The sequence below is a fragment of the Pundamilia nyererei genome, unplaced genomic scaffold (genome assembly GCF_000239375.1).
Source record: "Pundamilia nyererei isolate P.nyererei 1_Seehausen unplaced genomic scaffold, PunNye1.0 scaffold00031, whole genome shotgun sequence".
In the NCBI taxonomy this organism is placed as follows: domain Eukaryota; kingdom Metazoa; phylum Chordata; class Actinopteri; order Cichliformes; family Cichlidae; genus Pundamilia; species Pundamilia nyererei.
Window position 1 is genome coordinate 4,490,571 of NW_005187432.1, and position 19,527 is coordinate 4,510,097.

Consider the following 19,527-nt stretch of genomic DNA (forward strand, 5'->3'; position numbering starts at 1 on the left):
GCTTCAGGGGCTCCACAAAAAATACCAGATATTACAACAACTCCTATTAGGCAAAACTTTAAGGGGAGAGTAGCCAGTATTTTTTTCTGCCATCCTTAGATAATCATTATAATTAACGCATTTTAATTCTCAGCAAATAAACCGCGCAAAGACGTGAAAGCAGGATTTTTACTTCCCCTTCTGTGCTTTTGCTATTGGAGCATAGCGGAGCGTTTGCGTCTATGGCTCCCCCTGGAATAGGTGGATTAATGGTACGGTCCAGAGCGGCTCCGCTCAGCTCTGCTCGGAGTCTGGAGGTGCTCCGGCAGTCTGTCTGGTTTTTAGGAGAAAGAGGAGGCAAAGTCGGCTCAGCCACAGCATCACCCGTTTTGTTTCCACGCTCGTCATGACCATGTACAAAGGCAGGCGTCGCAATCACAGATGTGAGTATGAGGAGGTCATTACTGGCACTTTAAACATCTGGTGCAGAACGTATAGGAAGATTGTGGTTTTTGTTTTAGTCGTGTAAATGATTAAAAAGTTGTTCAACTGGAAGTGAGAAACTAAGTAACTGGAAATGTGTTTATTTGAGGCACTTTTCGGATTAAAGTTTGTAACCACTGCTTTTCCATTCTCAGTATTTTAATGAGTGGATGCACCTTTTCGAACAACTCGCTTGATCTCACAGCGTGGGCTGTCGCACTGTAACTAAATCGCGCAGAATCAACACCTCAGAGTCATTTAAGCACTTCATACAGCAAAAGATCCTCTTCCTGTTTCTTTGCTTTTCAGAAGGCTTGGAGATTTCTGAGGATGCGGGATCTGATTTAATTTTACTGTCGCTGGAGACAAATTAAGAGTGCGGTTGTACGAATAAGACGTCTTCTCTGGAGCTGCTCAGTGGCTCGCAGCTCCAGGTGTGTGCGCACCTGTGCGCGTACGAGGCTGAGTGCTGCGGGTCCATCTTTGCAAATTTGTGGGTGCATGAATAATTTTTAATAAACCTCATGTACCAAGCTCTATATGTACTAACTGATAATCGTCATCAATTATTTATAAAAGGCTGCAGTTTGCGTTTCTAACTCTCCTATTAATATTTTATTGAAATTAATTAAACGTGCCCCGCAACTGAGCGTTATTTTTGTCAGCAGCAGGGCTTTCTCAGCAGACATGCTCATTCACACACGCACAGCCCCGAGTTTGTAACGTCACGTAAGGCTCTGGTGCATTCAGGACTCTGAAATTGAAGCGGCTAAATGGCACCGCATCATTAACTTTAGTATTATTATTGTGATATTTCCTATTTTAAAGAAATCTAAGTCACTACTATTACATAAAATCAACCCATGCAGTAAATTTGAATGTGAATTTTTGTATTTCTATTTTGGCTTAAATGTGATTAAGCCAGTGGTTTTCAACCTTTTATTAGCTTGCGAAGGAGGAAAATGTCACAAAAATTGTTCTCCTTTCAAATACAAATAACCTCCACATTGCTTTTCTGATTAAACTTTGTCCTTTTATTGGAGGATGAGTACCAACATGTTGGGACCTACTGGTTTGAACAATGAATTATCAAAGTAGCTCATCACAGAGTTGGTGACAATTCATGTATGCTAAAGATGTCTCACGGGAGGTTTGTGTGCTTGTATTAGTTTAGGCAGGTGGTTTTGTCTACAGTCCACCTTTGAATGAAGTACACAAGTTTTGGAGCAGATGTTCAAGTAGTTTCAAGCACGTTGCAGCTGTCACTTTGTTTTCCAGCTGCTTGCACAGATTAACAAGCGTGTGCTTATGTGGAAGTGTTGGACCGGCTCCAGGGGTTAAAGTGCTTCAAAGTGTTGCACTTGAGAGCCACGTAGTTACATCATAGGAAAAAAAAAATGCCAAACTGGAAAAGGAGGAAAGTGCATTAGTGCAGCTCAGGAGAGATGAAAGACTCTTAAATTATCTTTACCTCAGGCTACAGCTGTATGCTCATTATGTTTTAATGCAAAAAAAATTAACACATACCAATGTTGGGAGGTACAACAGTGGCATCAGAATGTTGCCTTTTGTGCTTACGAACATCCGCCTACTAATAGTTATATCGCCAATGGGATATTTAGAGTCCAGTCAACTTGGAAGTTCAGTGGCCTAACATCACATTCTTCTAAATGACTCATAGATCAGCAGGTCAAATAATTTCATTAGATGCTCAGGAGCTTGAAGACAGGCTGCCAAATTTATGCACTGCCAGGAAACCATTTTCCTGAAAAGGGCAAAAGAGTAAAGTACACGGATTTCATTAAGGAAGGACAAGCTGTTGAGCGATTAATCCCCGTATCCCCACAACAAAAACTGTCTAAGCCCCGAGGTCCTCATCCATATTGAAATAACTACATGGTTAGACGGAGCCATGCAGTTCAAAGAGAGCTGGCAGATTAATTACAGTACACTTCTTGGGTGGGAGTCCTGCAAGCAGGTTAAGACTAAAGTATTTGATATTGACAGGATGATTCATATATGTCAGTAGCTCATTAAAGCAGTCCAATCTTAAATTCACTCTAACTGCGTTTGACTTCACATTGAAACATATATAACAAGCTATTTCAAATTCCTATTAGTAAGAATGAGCTAAATCAAAGCGACTTACAGGGAATTTTGAGATAAAAGATATCTTCCAGTAATTACCTGGTCACAGATCTAACAAAAAAGCGGAGTTACAGCTTCATTCATAGTACTGCATTGAATCCCTGTCACAGTGCGTGACGTTGTGAGCTGGTCCGTCTGCATTGCTCCGTCCGTACAAGTGAAACTCGGCTGATCATTTTCAACTCGGAGCTGGTAAATATTGAACAACTGTTACTTTTAATCAAGTGCAGGGAGAAGAGAACACTTTATACACATTTGATTCTATACACATAATGTCACACAGAGCTGTGACAACAAGAAAAACAGCCTGTGTCCACACTGGCAGAATACTAGCTGTTGCAGTAGAATAATGGGCACACTAAATACAATTACAGCCTATTACATTTTGTTTCACAGAGTCACGAGCCTTGTGCTAATCAATGTGTGCATATTACCACCAGTCAGACCTGTCACAGCTGCTGCATCGCTGCGACGTGTAGTAACATATTTTGGGGAGGCGCAGGTCAAGCTACAGCATAGGGTGTAGGCCTACGCTGTAGATTGGATGTGGGTACTATAAATCAAGCGTAACTATGTTAGTTAAGCTGCTATTGAGCTTGGAGTGAGGGGGGAGCTATTTTGGGCACTGCTGGTCCAGGAAGGATAATTTATGGATGTTTTTCTCATAGAATATAGAATAAGGACTCGGTGCTACACCTGGACGGCATGAAGCTCTAAATTATTAACAGCTAAATACAAATTATCAGGTTCTTTTAAATGATTTTTCAATGAAAAGTACAATAATAATAATAATGGATTGGTTTTATATAGCGCTTTTCAAGGCACCCAAAGCGCTTTACAATGCCACTATTCTTTCACTCTCACATTCACACACTGGTGGAGGCAAGTTACAGTTGTAGCCACAGCTGCCCTGGGGCAGACTGACAGACGCGAGGCTGCCATATTGCGCCATCGGCCCCTCTGGCCAACACCAGTAGGCGGTAGGGTGCCCAAGGACACAATGACCAGGACAGAGAGCCCGGGGATCGATAAGGCGACCTTCGGTTACAGATGAGCTTCCTCACCTGATGCTTTGGCATGCTATTGAGAGTGCATGGCATTGTTTTTTTTGTGTGTGTTTATAGGAATGGCGATATTTTTCAGAACAAAAGTAGAAAGGTATACATGTCATCATCATCAACAACTTGTACCTCAAGATATTAACCGAGACGTCCTAGGTGTATTGAGGAAAGGATTCACTGCTTTAGTGTTATGTCTGCATACATACTAAGAATATGTTAATGCAGTAGATGATTCAGTTTATATCTCTGATCAGTTTACCTTCAGATTCTTTGCCGGCTTTGATGGTTTTATCAACGCTGCTGGACTTTTACATATAAATGAACATCAGTCACACCTGAGCCCTTCAAAAATGAGTTCACACAGCACCGATTTCTGTGTTTTGCAGTACACACGTTTTCAGTATCTTGCCTGTCACAACACATCCACGCTGTCAAATCATGGAGATGTGCTTTTTTTTTTAAACTAGCATTGATTGAATTGCCAGAACTCAGGAAATGGTAGACACAAAAGGCAAATACTCCTGAAACCTGGTGTTCAGGTAAACGTTTACAGGCTGAAACAAAGTATTAACAGCAGAGCAAACATTTGGGTGTCATAAATATACAAAAGATAGGATGTAGCCTCCTGGTCTGAAAAGAGAGGCCAGTATTGACCAGCAGGGGGCGACTTCTGTGGTTGCAAAAAAGAGTCCAACTGTACAAAAGAAAGTTCCTACTTCTTGTTTGTGGGTGATTTCTCGTTACACACTGCCTGATGAGATTAGGCTTTCCAGGCAAAGGTTTAAGGTCATCTACTGTAATTTATGGTGTGGTAAATAAATGATAAAGCAGGGTACACTTTAAAGTATTGATACTTTGTTATTGACAAGTTACTACTGTAATATATGAGTGTGCAGGATTGTTGGTATCTTAGTATAATCCATGGGAGAATGCATGTGATGCCTGGGTAGAGTTTGTCTTTAAATGGCACTCTCACCACATCCATTTATTCTTTTTATCTCCAACTTTTCAAACTTAGCATCGTTAGTCCACCAAACAGAGATTCAGACAAACGCACACTCGCAGTCCTTGGACTGCAGAGTGGAAGGGGAATCACACAGACACAGTGAGAGGACAGCATCCGAAATCCACCCGGAAAGATCAGGTTGATATCCTTAACATGGCTGACCATTCAGCAGAAGCTTTGAGCCTTTCCAAATTAAAATGCCGCAACTTGTTAAATCTGCTTCGCTTCGTACGGCTTAACATCATGAAATTTTTCTCGGTTAAAACACTCAAGAAGCTCCCACCACAGATGATTCATTTATGAACATCTGACTATCCCTGTGATCCACAACTCAGGTCAGAGACTTTTCTTGTGAAATCAGCTCTAAATTGAATAAATGTGTGTTAAATCGAGAGAAGTAGTGTTTTATTGCATCGTGTGATGTAGTCTACAATATAGGTAGCCTAACATGAACATAGATGGTTTGTAATAACATTCAGTTCAGATCTAATCCCATTGTCATTCCTTGCGACTGTAAATCACGCTCCATTTTCATTGTGAGCAGTAGCAGTCTCGTTCTATTACAGTAATCAGGTCATCAACTTCCAGACTGAATATCCTTAAGAATTAATAGGTCTTTGTTTTTATATTAATATTATTGGATAACTGGCTTAAAACGGTCTGAAAATTACATTAACATCATTTCTTGGTATTATTTCTAGGACAATATATAATCCTCTAAATATAATTATGTGAACCAGAGATGATGATGTCCGCATGTGTGAGCAGTCAAACGCCCAGCGGCACATTCGCCGTGTCTTCTCTTTCAACCTTTCAGTCACCCTGCTCCATTTGAGAAAATGCATTTTCAGGTGTCGCAAAAAGAAAAAGAGCTGCCTGTGCCGATGAGCTGTGATCGGAGATTATTCAAGTCTGCTCTGTCAGATTTGCAGGGCGCGAGAACACAGCCTAGATTGAATCTGCGGCCGCTGTCTTGCAGGATGTCTCTTAGTGGTACATTTGTATTCATGCAGGTGCCTGGATGATCTCTTAATCAAATATCGCTCACCTGCTCTCAGGATGCGTGTAGACTCCGCAGAGATGGGAGTTTGTTCTGTGCCAGAATTGATCGTTTGCCTGCCAAAAGATTATGTTTTGGCATTAGCTGAGGAAGGAAATGTTTTCTCCCATTTCTTTTCTCAGGTGATATTGTAGTACTACAGCACTCACCTCCTCTGTCATAATTGTTTTGTTTTTGCAGCGAGAACACTGAAGGACGGCAGTGTTAAATGTTCAGTTGCTTTGTACAGTCTCTTCAAATGTATTATCACATATCAAAGTAACCTCACTCAAGAGGAAAATTGCAAGTGCTCTGTGATTCAGCTTACGCTTGGCTAAATAGAGGCAGCGGAGGGGTTATGCATCCATTTCCTTTTTTTTTTTTTTTTACTTTTAAAAGCAGGCTTGTCTGATTCAGATTTAGCCTGTGCTATGACTCCCTTTGTCTGTGCCCAGTCCAGTTATCATGTCTCCGGAGGGGAAAGTTACGAAGGGCACTGTGAGCTGAGGGATCAGTATCTAACTAAAACAGACATGCATGCAAGCAGTAACACGGCGAAGCACTTATAGGTAATTCAGCACAGCCTCATTAATATGAATAAATCCAAAGTGAGTCAGAGGGCCCCTGAGGTGCAGATGATTGTATTCTTGAAGGAGCCACTGTGGATAGATAGAACTGTTACTGAGCTCAGTCGCAGCTTTTCTGTAGGAGACGCTGAGCTGAAATGAGGTCTTGTAAAGTCGGCTATTGGCCCTTTCATCTTCTACACAGACGAGGAAGAGGAAGACAGTGTGAAAACACCACTTCAGCTTTTGAGACTGTGACTTACAAACTGACTGTGTAAGACAGAAAAACATGGCTGGAATATTTCACATTGCACAGTAAATAATAGGACGTACCATTGTAGGTAGAAATGTTAATATGGAGTTGTAGAAGAGGGAGGTTAGTTGAGAAGTTTATGAGAGAAAATGCACCAAATTACACAAAAAAAGTAAATATGTTAGTACTGAAATTCCCAGATTTTTAAAGTCTTAAAAAGTGTAAACAGGGAATATCAGTTACACATTAGTGAGAAGCTGCTGTTGTGCAGTGCTCAGGTTTAGGAAATACTTGTGTAGCATCCACAGAGGTAGTTTTATTTGTAGTCGTATTACTTCCTGAAAGGATGCAGATGCTCTGTGGAGGTAATACTTTCAGTACCATTTGACTATCTGTTTGTGTATTTTAGCAGAATCGCACAAAGACTATAAAGCTGATATTTTGTGAGACTTGTTGTACAGGCAGTGGAAAGGAAGAGGAAGAAGTCTGATGAATTTTTTGTGTGGATCTGAATGACTTTTTAACACATAGTGAGATAGTGTCATTGGCCCTGGCAGATGTCCTTGTCCTTCTGTTATTAACAATTGAACCAGTGTCTAAATGTGAGGTGAACATAAGAATTATCAGCCTGCTGATAATTATCACCCTCCCTATGAAGTGTATAAAAGTCTTTGGTTGTTTCAGCAGACAGCTGAAGTTACTAGCTGGTGAGCATACTGGAGCACTTAACGACAAAATATCCGTTGAGTGCTTTAGTTAGCTAAAAACAGCCAATGAAAACATTTACTTAACCAGATTAAAATTTTAAAAAACACTGTAACCAAACACAATGTAACTAAACTAGCTAACATAAAGAAAAGCTATAAAAATGTTATTTAAAAAATATAAAATAAAATAAATATAGAATTTTATAAATTTTTGTCTGTGTGACTGTTTCAAGTGTTTGTAAATGTGACTTTGTTATTTCCTGGTTCTTGTTTTATTACATTAGTTCCTTCTTGTGTATCTCTTGCTGTCTATATATTGTATGCATCTCCTCCTGTTCTTTGTTGCGTTCTCCCCTCTAGCTGTGTTTGCAGATTGTTCCAAGTCTCTTCCCAAGTGCCTAGTTATTTCCTAGTTTCTGCCTGATTTGAGATTTTTTTGTTTGTTTTTTGTTTGTTTCTGCTGAAGTAGAGCAATAAAGCTGCAAGTTTAAGTCAGTCTCGTCTCCTGCACTGGGGTCCTTTTCCTGTCTGCCACACAGTGAACCATGACATGAACACTGAAACTAAATATTTCTGAACAATAAAACTGTAACCTTTTGCCTTCAAAGCTTTAATTCTTCATGACAGATGCAACAGGGTTCTGGAAACATTCCTCGGAATTTAAAAGGTGCTCTATTGGATTGAGATGTTGTGACTATAGCAGCCATTTGAGTACAATGGACACATTGTTATGTTCAAGAAACCAGGTTGAGATAATCTGAGCTTTGTGAAAAGGCACATTGTCCTGTTTGAAGCAGCCGTCAGAAGACTGGTACACTCTTCATAAAGAAATAAGCATGGTTAGCAACAATGTTCAAGCAGGTTGTGGTTTTAAAACAATACTCAACTGATACTGAGAGGCCCAAAGTGTGCCAACAAAATATCCCTAACACCATTACTGGACTGTTGATACAAGGCAGAATGCTTTCACGTTGTTTACACCCAATTCTGAGCCTTTGTGAATTGTTGACACTGATGGCACTGTGTGGTCTTTTGCTGCTGTAGACCATCTGTTTGAAGGTTTTCTGGATACCTTTGGTATTTTAGTTATTGTCGCCTTCCTGTGAGCTCAAAGCAGTTCTCTGGCATCAACCATTTCAGCTATGACACTTACCAACTTACTGAAATCACCGTCCATACTCATTCTAATGCTTGTGTTGGGCTTGAGTAGGTTGTTTTGACCATGTCTGCGTGCCTGAATGCCTTAAGTGTTTGCTACGTGACTAGCTGATTAGATATTTGCTTTAAAAAGCATTTGAACAGGCATACTTGATAAAGTGAGTAGTTGTGCGTTGTTCATCATATTCTGACAGCAGTGCATTCTGCATTGTAGCAGCGCCAATAGGAGTATGCTCTCAGGAGTTAAGAGGGCGGCCAGTGTTTTTACAGTGTCTGAGACAGACTTTCTTCTACTTTGAGTTCACCTCTGTGATCGGTTTTTGTGGCCAACCTGGACATAATGGCTTCAGCAAAGTACATTTTTATATTCCCCTTCAATGCGATGCCGCATGCAGTTTATAGTATCAATCAAGTCCTAAGTGGCTATTGCTTAGCAACACAGGCTCTATCTCCTCTATCTCCCGCTTCAACTTTTTATGAATACACGCACAAACAAGTCTCGGCTGCAAGCACACATATACTTATTCATGCGACTTTTGTATATGATTAGTATAATGACTGTAATTAATCAGAGACTCTATGTGTGTCTGTTGCGATGTGGAGGGAAGGGGTGTTGTGAGGTGACAGTGTTCATTTTAGAGTGCTTTTTAGTGCTCCACTCTCTCTTTAATGACCCTAGCAGGGGCCCAAAGAAGAGCAGGCTTTACACTGCGAACCATTCCTCACGTCTTCCTGTGTCCTAATGATAATGATACAGCTGTCCCTGTGCACCTGAGAGCTAGCGATACATCCCCCCACTCCATTAGTCCATTAGGGAGAACAAGGAAGGAAAGGAGGAAATCAAGAGAATGAGAAAGAGCGAGACAGTCTGGGCTCCAACCATTGCACCCATGGTGATTCTGTAGACAATGTGATGGAAGATCCAGACACATCTGCAGCTGCAGGACTCTGTGAAAATGTGAATCTGAGAGAAGTGCTTGGATTTATCTGAGATATTTTCCATTCTTTAATTCATAAGCTTGGTGCATTAATATTGCAGCAGAGAGTTCATGCTTACCCCACCCCTGGAAGAAAAAGTCCAAAAAACTGCGACTGCAACCCTTTAGGCACAACAACTTGACTCCAGCTCCAGTCATGACACTTGCTGCTGCATGATCCCCAAAGCTGATGTTTTATCTCTGCAACTCAAGGGTGACTCATCCATGAGAAAGGGATCTCTGTTGCTGCTTTGTCGGTTCACCCCTGTGTTCGTTTGTGTGTATGCGTGGGAAGGTGGCGTTTTGATTTTTGTTAGTGTTTTTTGTGTATGACCTTGAGCAGCACTCGAGGCTGATTGAGCAGAAGCAACGTCGGAAAGCCGACAGACTAAACGCGGTATGATACCAGCCGGGTTTAATGCGCCGGCGTTCTTGGCAGGTAGAAGGGGCTGTCAATCATGGCAGTAGCCATGAGGTGCGTGCAGATGAGTCACAGCTGTCTGCTAATGCATTTGAAGGGGATTTCTTTCTTGAAGTCCCTTTTTTGCACAGTCAGTCTCGGTTGTTTCGAGGCTCTTACAAAATCTTGCAAACTATGCACCGTCTGTTTGAGCGTTACAATGAAGTGAAGTGAAATCATTAAATGAATCAATGTTTTGTACCCCAGTTCACCTGGTTAGTTTCATCACACAGAGCCCTATAGGCACCCAGACAGCTCAAACTAAGAAAAGCTCTTCACTACTTCCTCATCTCTGATGAGATTGCTGCTATTTCACACCTATTAAAACAGAAAATAGAGGAAGGCTTTTTCAAATGGGTTTTCACATGTTATACACTAGACAATCTATGGATAAGTCTTAAAAGATGAATTTTCATTGTTCAACTATTAACTAATTAAACTATAAGAACATTTGGGATAAGATTTGTGGCTCTTTTCCAAATATAGACTGTAAATAAAGGGTGGACGTAGCTATTATGACATCATCAGCTGTTTTTGGAAAGCTTAAATTGAGGAATTTGAATCTGACCTACAAATTAAGAATGCCAAATGCTCATATGGCAGCAGCTCTCTAGTTATAATGCAGGCCTGGCATTGTTTATCGTCTATTTTACTTAAATGGGGCCATAATTTACAAAAATATACGTTCTGCTTTATTACAGAAGTCTTAAAGTTAAAGGTAGACACTAAACATTAATCAGGAAAACATTTAAGGAGATCATAAATAACACAACTTAGATGGTTGTTTTCTGATAGACTTCTATACAACTCGATTTGTTTTTCATTTCCCCTGGATCGCCACCTCCTGGCCACTAGAAAGAATGCAGGTTTACACTTTTATATCCTTGTTCTTCATATAAAATCGAATAACTGCGTTAATAAGGAAACAGGAACAGTAAAGTAGCAATGAATACTCCATAACATCCTGACTGTTATAAATGTTTTTAATGACAAACACAAACTGACCATCGCTCACTCGCTTTCTCGCTCTCGCTCTCTCTCTCTTTTCTTTATTTGATCCCATTGATATGGTCATGCACTCAGAAATGCTACGAGACGTAATTAGCTTTAGCTAGCAACCACCCTCTTACTTTTACTGCTGCTCTTTAATTTAAAACGATGTTGGCCCACTTTTCACAGCATCTTTCATCTTCAAAACCCACTTTGACCATTCAGCTAAGAAATTTTAAATAAACTTCCTTTTAATGCATGAGATCTGAGGGTGAGGATCATACAATTTTAAAATTCACAGTTTCTGCTGAACGTCTAGTTCAGTGAGGATGAATGTACACTGCTACAGTACATGAGCCCTGGCCCATAATATGGCAATTCTGAATGAAAACACTGTCACACTGATAATCTCATAAAAATGCAGTTTGTAATTTGTTCAAACCTTTAAACAAAAATTCTTAGGAGCTTGAAAATGCCCAGGGAGCCTCTTTATAAAGACTGTGCTACATCGTATGATGTGGTATTCTGCAGGACAGGCTAAAAAATAGCTCCTGGAGTCAGGCAGGTATAGTGCTTTTATAAGAATATAACTGTAAAATTATTACAGTATACATATGAAGATATGTTTACCCTTTATTTTCCATTATCCTATTGTCTCCTTGGCAACATAATTTTATTTGTGCCACTCTTTAAAAAGCTTTGGGTGTGAGTTGCTTTGAAGTCTTTTGGTTTCATAAAAATAAAAGTTTATGGTCATCCAGGGGGGAAAAAAAAGCTGGACTCATGAATGACCATCATAAATAAGCACTTAAAACATTGAAGATTTACTTCCATCTGTCATAAGATGTATATGAATATAGAGGATTAAAATGTGTTTATACAAATATTCAAATAAAAAAATTATATTGTGATCTAAGCATCGGTGTCCTTCATTACAATATAAATATTTATTTTTTTCACACTGTAGAATATTTCCAGTCTAAGCAGAAAACAATTTTTTGTGTAACATTTAGGTAAAATTACAGTGCTTGGAAAATCAAGTTATGTTTTATCAGAGAAAATAGCTACAATATTTGCATTGATATTAACCAAACGATAACTTAAATGACAGAAAAAAATCATGTTGGTTGTTTTTAATTAAAACCCACTTGAACATTTTTTTAAATTGCAGCTGTCTTTATACAGTCTCTCACTTCAGAGGCTTAAAAAACTGTTGGACAAGATAAAATAATTTTAGATATAAGTATTATTTCTTTATACTTTCATAAAAAACACCAGCTGCTGTGTTTTCTCCCTTCAGATGCTCTGTTTGGCTTTTACTGCAGCCACCTTCAGTAGCTGCTCATTTGTGGGTCTCTGCCTTCAGTTTTGTCTTCAGTAGCTGAAAAGCATGCTCTGTTGGACTGGGATCAGCTGACTGACTTGGTCATTGAAGAATATCCAATTTCTGTCTCTTGAGAAACTCTCGGGTTTCTTGGGTGCAGCTTGCTTTGGGTCATTATCCAGTTGCACTATGAAGCACTGTCTGAGCAGTTTGGCTGCATTTGGCTGAATGTGAGCAGAGAGTACAGCCCCGTGCACATTTTGCTTCTTCTACCAGCAGTCACATCAACCAGCACTTTCGTTCGGTTTCCCTGGCAGCCATACATGCCCACACCGTAACATTGCCTCCATGTCTGACAGATAATATGCTTTCGATCATGAGCTGCTTCTCTCTGTCATACTTGTGTCGCCCCATCACTCAAGTTTAGAAATTATATTTTTCCAGAACTAAAGGCTTTTTCAGATGTTTTCTGGCAAATTCTAATCCGGCCTTCTTGCTGAGTTCAGCCAGTAGTCTGCACCTTGTTCTGCATTCATCTCCTATTCATGAAGGCTTCTATTGATTGTAGACCTTGACAGTGATACTCCTCCTCGGGAGTGTTCTTGATTTAAGTGTTCACCTGGACCTTTAAGTGTTGCCTTTGAACATTTGCCTCTTGAACATTAGCCCTTGAACTGAAGTTGAAAATGTATTGTCTCAGATGGTGTACAAAGGCAAAAGGACACAAATTGGTGCAATTGTCCAAATATACGTGGATCCAACTGTATGTTGTGGATGATCTTTATATTATAAACTGCTTCTCTATCACACCACGACTTCAACTCTCATTTTTTCCCCCAGATATCAACATGGCTGGAGAGCCCAAACCGTACAGGCCTAAGATGGGCTCCAAGAGGCCTCTCTCATCCCTCTACAGGTGAAACATGTTTTTCTTATTTTAGAGTGTCAGGTGGATGTTCCTTTCCTGACCTACTTTTTCTGTTGTACCCTCTCCCTCTGCTGTCTGTAAAATATGTGTTTATGATCCTCTCTGGCAGGCTGTGCTCTTAAGGACAAACAGCCAATTCCCTACTTGTGCTATTAGTGCCATTTTTTTTGTCTGTTGCTGTTACACACTTTGCTCTTTTGTCATCTCGTTGAAAGAAACAACAACAAAACAAACAAAAAAAAAAGTCCAAACAAAGTTGCTTGGCAGTATAATAAAAATACAAAATAACACCTTATTCAGGCTTTTAAAGGAATAGTTTTGGGAAATGTCTCTTCCTGCGGGGGCTTTGAATATGATTTACATAGTTTAAGACACAGACTGGAAACATGACCAAATTCTGTCTATATTATATTCTGTCCCAAATAAACAGGATCAACCCAGCAGACCCTCTGTTAAAAGCTTACACAGTCGTGTGAAACAGACAGGTTTGGCAGGACTCTTTGGAAAAATGTAGTGCACACTTAGTGCTTCAATCAGAATTAAAAGGGTAAGTAGCAGCCAGGTGCTGTTAATCAAATGCACTTGATTAACTGATAATCAGCACGTGTGAGCGCCCCCATAAGAGCAGAGGTTTTGACAGTTTGCTGGTCTGGAGCTTTCAAGATTGTCAAAAAATCCACAAGATACATCTCCGACTCAGTTAGCTTATTGAAATGTTAAAGTTCACCACAATACAAAATGGAACAAGTGTGGTTTGTTTGGGAGGTTTGCACAACAAAGTGTCTTCTCTCTAAAAAGAAAACAGCAGCACAGCTTTGGTTTGCATGGTTCTGGAAATCTTGTGAACAAACCACTTCTAGGACAATGTCATTTAGACAGATGACACCAAACTGACAATGTTTGACTATAATGCAGTGTCATGTTTGGTAAAAACCAAACCCATCAGCACAAACACCTCATACCAACTGTCAAGCACCGTAGTGAAGGGGTGGTTAATTGGACTTGGTTTGAAAATGCAGTCCCTGAGTTTACCATAAACTCCTCTGTATACCAAAGTGTTTTAGTCAAATGTAAGGCCATCTGTCCTACGGCTAAAGCTTGGTTGAATCTGGGTAATGCACATATCAAGCCTAGCAGCAAATCTACAACAGTCTCTTATTATACAAGCTATAATAACTTGAAGCAAATGAATCATTGGGTGTTCCTTGGTTTTCTCACACTGCTTCAACATGTCGGCTTAGTTGTTGTTAAATAAGTGAGATGGTGTGTTTAAATAATTTTAGAATTTGGTATTGAGTCATGAGGCTATGAAAGGTTTATTAGTATAATTTTTTTGCATGATTATGTGTTATTTAAAAGATAATAAGATAAGAACAAGAGTTTGGGAACTCCTTTACTAGAGGATTTGAAAATGAGAAGGAACACAACATACACATAAGAAATTCTACCTATTTAAACTGTCTCACTAAAATTTAATAAAATCTGACAAAACACGTGTTTTATGTTTGTATGTTAAGTAAAATGGTCATGTTGTGGTTTTGTAGCAGTTTTATGTGCCAGACTGATTTTGAAGAGATTACATCAAACATGTTGCCTGGGTAAAACGTGCTGAAACATGTCAAAGATCCAATCTTCATAGTAGATCGTATCTGTAAAGGGAGCTACTTATTCATCATAGTTGACGATTCTAGTGCGCTGTCTTGCTTTTACTGCTAATTGGTTGCTAGCCCAATAGCTGTAAAAGTGTACTTCGAGCTTAACAACTATCCTGCAACACAAATCTGTTACATTAGGAAGGAAGCTGTCATGAACCACAGTATTTTCATCTGTATTCTTGCCATTGGCCAGTGGGGATGCTTATTAAAAGGCAGGAGGGGAGGTTTAGGAAGACGACAGCTAGCAGCTGGACAAATTTCCTTTGTTTCAGCCTTTTGTGAATTGATTAGAACCGTGCGCCTTTAGGTAGTCAGGCGCTCTAATCACACAACTTTAATGTGAAGGCTGTACCGAGGTGCTGGGGTAACAATAGATGAAATACTCTTCACATCACAGTGAGCAATGCAATGGGAACAGAGTGGCCTGCATCATTATAGAGCTCAGATTTTCTTCTTCTTTTTAAATTTGCAAAAGAATTCAAACATCTGTGCCTGATTTTTGCCTCCAAATCCAGAAAAGAGATCGCTCTCTCGGACCTGTGTGTCAGGGGCGGGAAGATGGCAGCACTATGCAACACACACACACACACACACACACACACACACACACACACACACACACACACACACACACACACACACACACACACACACACACAGTGTGTATTTATATCCTTGTGGGGACATCTCATTGACATAATCCTTTCCCTAGCTGCTTACCCTAACCATCAAAAATGAATGCCTGACTCTTACCCTAAAACTAATCAGAACCTAATTGTAACCCTGACACAAAAACCACATTTCGAGTCTCAAAAATGCCTTCAAACAGCCCACAAGGGCTGTTTGTCCTCACAAGTATAGTAAACTACCAATTTTTGGTCCACATGAAGATGTTAATACCCATCCACACACACGCGCGCACACACCCACACACAGTTATTGAAAATACTCATGAAAATGAATTCGTTAGGCACAATATTGTAAATGACAGTGCTTTAATTTCTCTACATTTATCAAGTTTGTTCGAGTTTTACTGTCGCTGCTTCCTTTCTTTTTCCAAAATGGAAGAGTAAGTTGTGTAGCTGTGAGCAGTGTTGAGCTGCCCACCGTCTCTCAAGCTCTTTTGATTCCTGCTTTCTTTTATCCTGAATTTTTGAAAAGTAATCAAAATGCAACCATCAGGAACTCGTGCATATCGTGGCAGAAGTCTTAAGGCCACTCCTGTTGTGCCAGATTTATCACAGTGTAATTTGTAGCCGGGAACGGAAGCTTCCTGTTGTCAGCAGTTGTTTGTAGAAATAGCCTGCATTACCTTGCTTTCTAGTTTGATGGGAATCTGGTAAGTTTACCGCTATAGCAACCAAGAAAGAAATGCAACATAATGAGGCAAACTTGTTGTTGGTGCATTTCATTTTTTAAATGGATTAAAGGAAATTCGATTCCAGTGCTCAGCTCAGTTAAGAAACCACACATCAAATCTTAACAAGAAGGAATTTTCCAGTAATAGTCTTTTAGGACAGCACTGAATAAAGAATTCAGTCTAAATGTATTTGCACCGTCATTTTCTTCCTTTATTGTTTTATGTTTTTGTGCACAAAAATCAAAGTAAAATAGAAATGTTCTCTTTTATTTCCACAGTGGCTATGAATTTGACTACGACTACTACAGAGATGACTTCTACAGTAGGTATGTTTAAAAAAAAAAAAAACGTTGGCTCACTGGTAAATAACACGTCTTTGTCATTTGCAACTTTTCTTTTTTCAACCAGTCCCTTTCCTCCCGATATTTTGCCCTTAGTATACACATCCTTTCTCCCCATTTCCCATCTTGAATAAAGATGATTTTTGAGCAGAATGGCCCCATTTCCTTCTGAGGCAAAGTAACTACATTATCACAGGCATAATGAATGTCATATTGAGGAGGTTTTTATTCCTCTCCGTTGGGCTTACTAATGATGCTTTTATCCGCATAGCCGGGTACTGAATGTCAGATAGTCCCCCGGCTGGTCATTTGCGCTGGCAAGGCACAGAATGTATCTTCATTCTGACATTTTCATTGGTTTGTTTACTTCCTCTTCTTTGCAATATCCCCAAGAGCAGAATCCTTCAGCTTTGAGTCATTATTGCTATTTTGGCAATTTGATATGTCAAAGGCAACTGGGAACAGGCTTTGATTGAATTGCTGTGGCATTGTTCAATGTGTACCTCTATCATTCAGACATCTTTTGCAGCATGTCTATTTAGGTGCTTTGTAAGTGTTCCTTGCTGCTTCAATAAAAACATCTGACCAAAAACAAGGAAAAAAACTCCACAAAAACTCCCATAGTGATTACAGAGTTATATCCCCACTTTTTTTGTTTTGTTATTTCTCTGCATTGTAATACTCTTGGAATATTTCTGTTGCTACAACTTTATTCTTCATGTGTCTTCAGACTGTTTGAGTACCACGGCCGCGTTGTGCCTCCGACCCGAGCTGTGATCCCCATCAAACGCTCACGACTAGTTGTCCCAACCACACGCAGAGCCAAATCCTCTTTTCCAGTCAGGGCTTGCTCTTCCTCTTCCTCCTCCTCTTCCTCCTCCCGAGCACTCAATGTCGGCTCTTCCATCACTGGCCCTAAACGTATGTTTGGTGGTTTTTCTTTGTCCCTTTTTGTTCCTATAGTATCCTGCCATCTCTAAAGTGATTTCCAAATGTTTTCTAAATGTGATTTTTATGTGATTGTTTGTTTTGAACTTACCTCCATGTCCATTTTTGGGGTTTGAGTCAAGTTAATGGCAAAGAAAATAAATTCAGCCGCTACAAAGAACATTTCCTATTATCATAACTTTGAACACATGTTGGCGGGTATCATTTCTGCCCATTATGATGGAAATGTACTCAGCAAGTGTAAATGCTAAGCTCTGGAAACAAAAAAAAAAGGTTAATAATCGAAAAAGGTCAGGCCTGCAATTCCTGATTATTTTCATTAGTAGTCTTGATAGTCCCTCTTGAACTGATTAGAGTATACGCTCACTGGACACTTCATTAGGTACACCCGTTCAACTGCTCTTTAACTCAAATATTTAGCCAGCCAATCACATGGCAGCGACTCAAAGATTTTAGACATGACATGGTCAAAATTAATCTGTTATATTATGTCATCATCATAATAATAATAATAATAATAATAATAATAATAATAATAATAATAATAATAATGGATTGGATTTATATAGCGCTTTTCTAGGCACCCAAAGCGCTTTACAATTCCACTATTCATTCACTCTCACATTCACACACTGGTGGAGGCAAGCTACAGTTGTAGCCACAGCTGCCCTGGGGCAGACTGACAGAAGCGAGGCTGCCATATTGCACCATCGACCCCTCTGGCCAACACCAGTAGGCGGTAGGGTAAAGTGGCTTGCCCAAGGACACAACGACCAGGACAGAGAGAGCAGGGGGATCGAAAAGGCAACCTTCCGGTTACAGATGAGCTTCCCAATCCCCTGAACCATGGTCGCCCCCAAGGCGTGGAGGAAACTTTCTTTGCTCAATTTGGGCCTCTTAATATCAACTGGGCATTGTTTAAATGCCACAGACTACTTGAGTATCGTTATTGACCATGCCCAGTGCCTTTTTGACCACAGTGTACCCATCGTCTAATGGCTGGTTGTAGCAGGATATAAAACCATGTCACAAACCTCAAATCTTCTCAAATGGGTGTCCTAAACAAGACAGTGAGTTCACTGTACTAAAATGTCCTGCACAGTCTCCAGATCGCAGTCAAATAGAGCACCTTTGGGATGTGATGCAGGGGGAGATTTGCATCATGAATGTGCACCCAATAAATCTGCAGTGTGCACTGTGTGATGCTATCATGTCAGCGTTGAACCAAAGGTTTTGAGGAATGTTTCCAGCATCTTAATGAGTCTTTGTTGAATAACATGAAGAATGAAGGCAGTTCTGAAGACACAAGGAGGTCCAACCTGGTCCTAGTAAGGTGTACCTAATTAAGTGTCTAGTGAGTGCATTTAAAAAAAAAATTGTAATTTTTAAGATGCCAAAAACTGACATTTACAGCTCAATTAATCGAATTTTAATCACGATTACGATCTGGGCTTTCAACGATCATTAAAAATGATTGAGCCGATTATTAGCCCCTCCCTCATTTATCCGCGACACCTTAAAGGCCGGTCCGTGAAAATATTGTCGGGCATAAACCGGTCCGTGGCGCAAAAAAGGTTGGAGACCGCTGATTAAGAGGACCCGAGGGAAGCTCGGAAAACTAAGCAGAAGTTATTTGGAGAGGAGAGAGTGACTGCTGTTGGTTGAAAAGAGAGGTAAAAAAAAAAACTTTAGTGGTGTTGCACACTATTTTATATTATTTTTTTAAAGTCATTGCTAACCCTTTAAATCCGGTCAGAGCAGCACGCTCCGTTTTGTGTAACTATTTTTAAATCCCTGTAGAACCTGAACCGTGTAAGATAGCGCAATAATTTGTTTTGCATATGAAACCGGAGGAGTTGTACTTACATCTTATGCCATCAGCTTGTCCTCAGTCACGGTTTCCTTCCACATATAGCTTTGCAAAAATTGCATAAAAAGCGCTTGCAGGAACAAAAACATAATATTCCAGAAACACGCTTTGCTGATCCGATCAGCTGTTCGTAACACTTCCCACAGTGGAACAGACGCAGCGCGAACTATCGCATGTCCGCCATTTCCTGGCCGAAACCGGAAGTGACGTCATTTTCGCGGAAATGTAGTTTTTTTTTACTTGTAGGCCTTAAAAACCTATACGGGTCATGTTT

At 40.0% G+C, this 19,527-nt stretch overlaps 1 protein-coding gene across 1 annotated transcript in view; it reads left to right on the forward strand.

Moving 5' to 3' along the window:
• The first annotated feature begins 211 nt into the window (after window positions 1-211).
• The window catches only part of LOC102209631 (RNA-binding Raly-like protein), a 26,345-nt gene continuing 7,029 nt past the window's right edge, over window positions 212-19,527 (forward strand). The window contains exons 1-4 of the mRNA XM_013909777.1: window positions 212-422; window positions 12,992-13,067; window positions 16,373-16,420; window positions 17,166-17,356. Of these exons, the coding sequence (XP_013765231.1) occupies window positions 386-422; window positions 12,992-13,067; window positions 16,373-16,420; window positions 17,166-17,356 (352 nt within the window). The 5' untranslated portion in view covers window positions 212-385. The remainder of the gene's footprint in view (window positions 423-12,991; window positions 13,068-16,372; window positions 16,421-17,165; window positions 17,357-19,527) is intronic.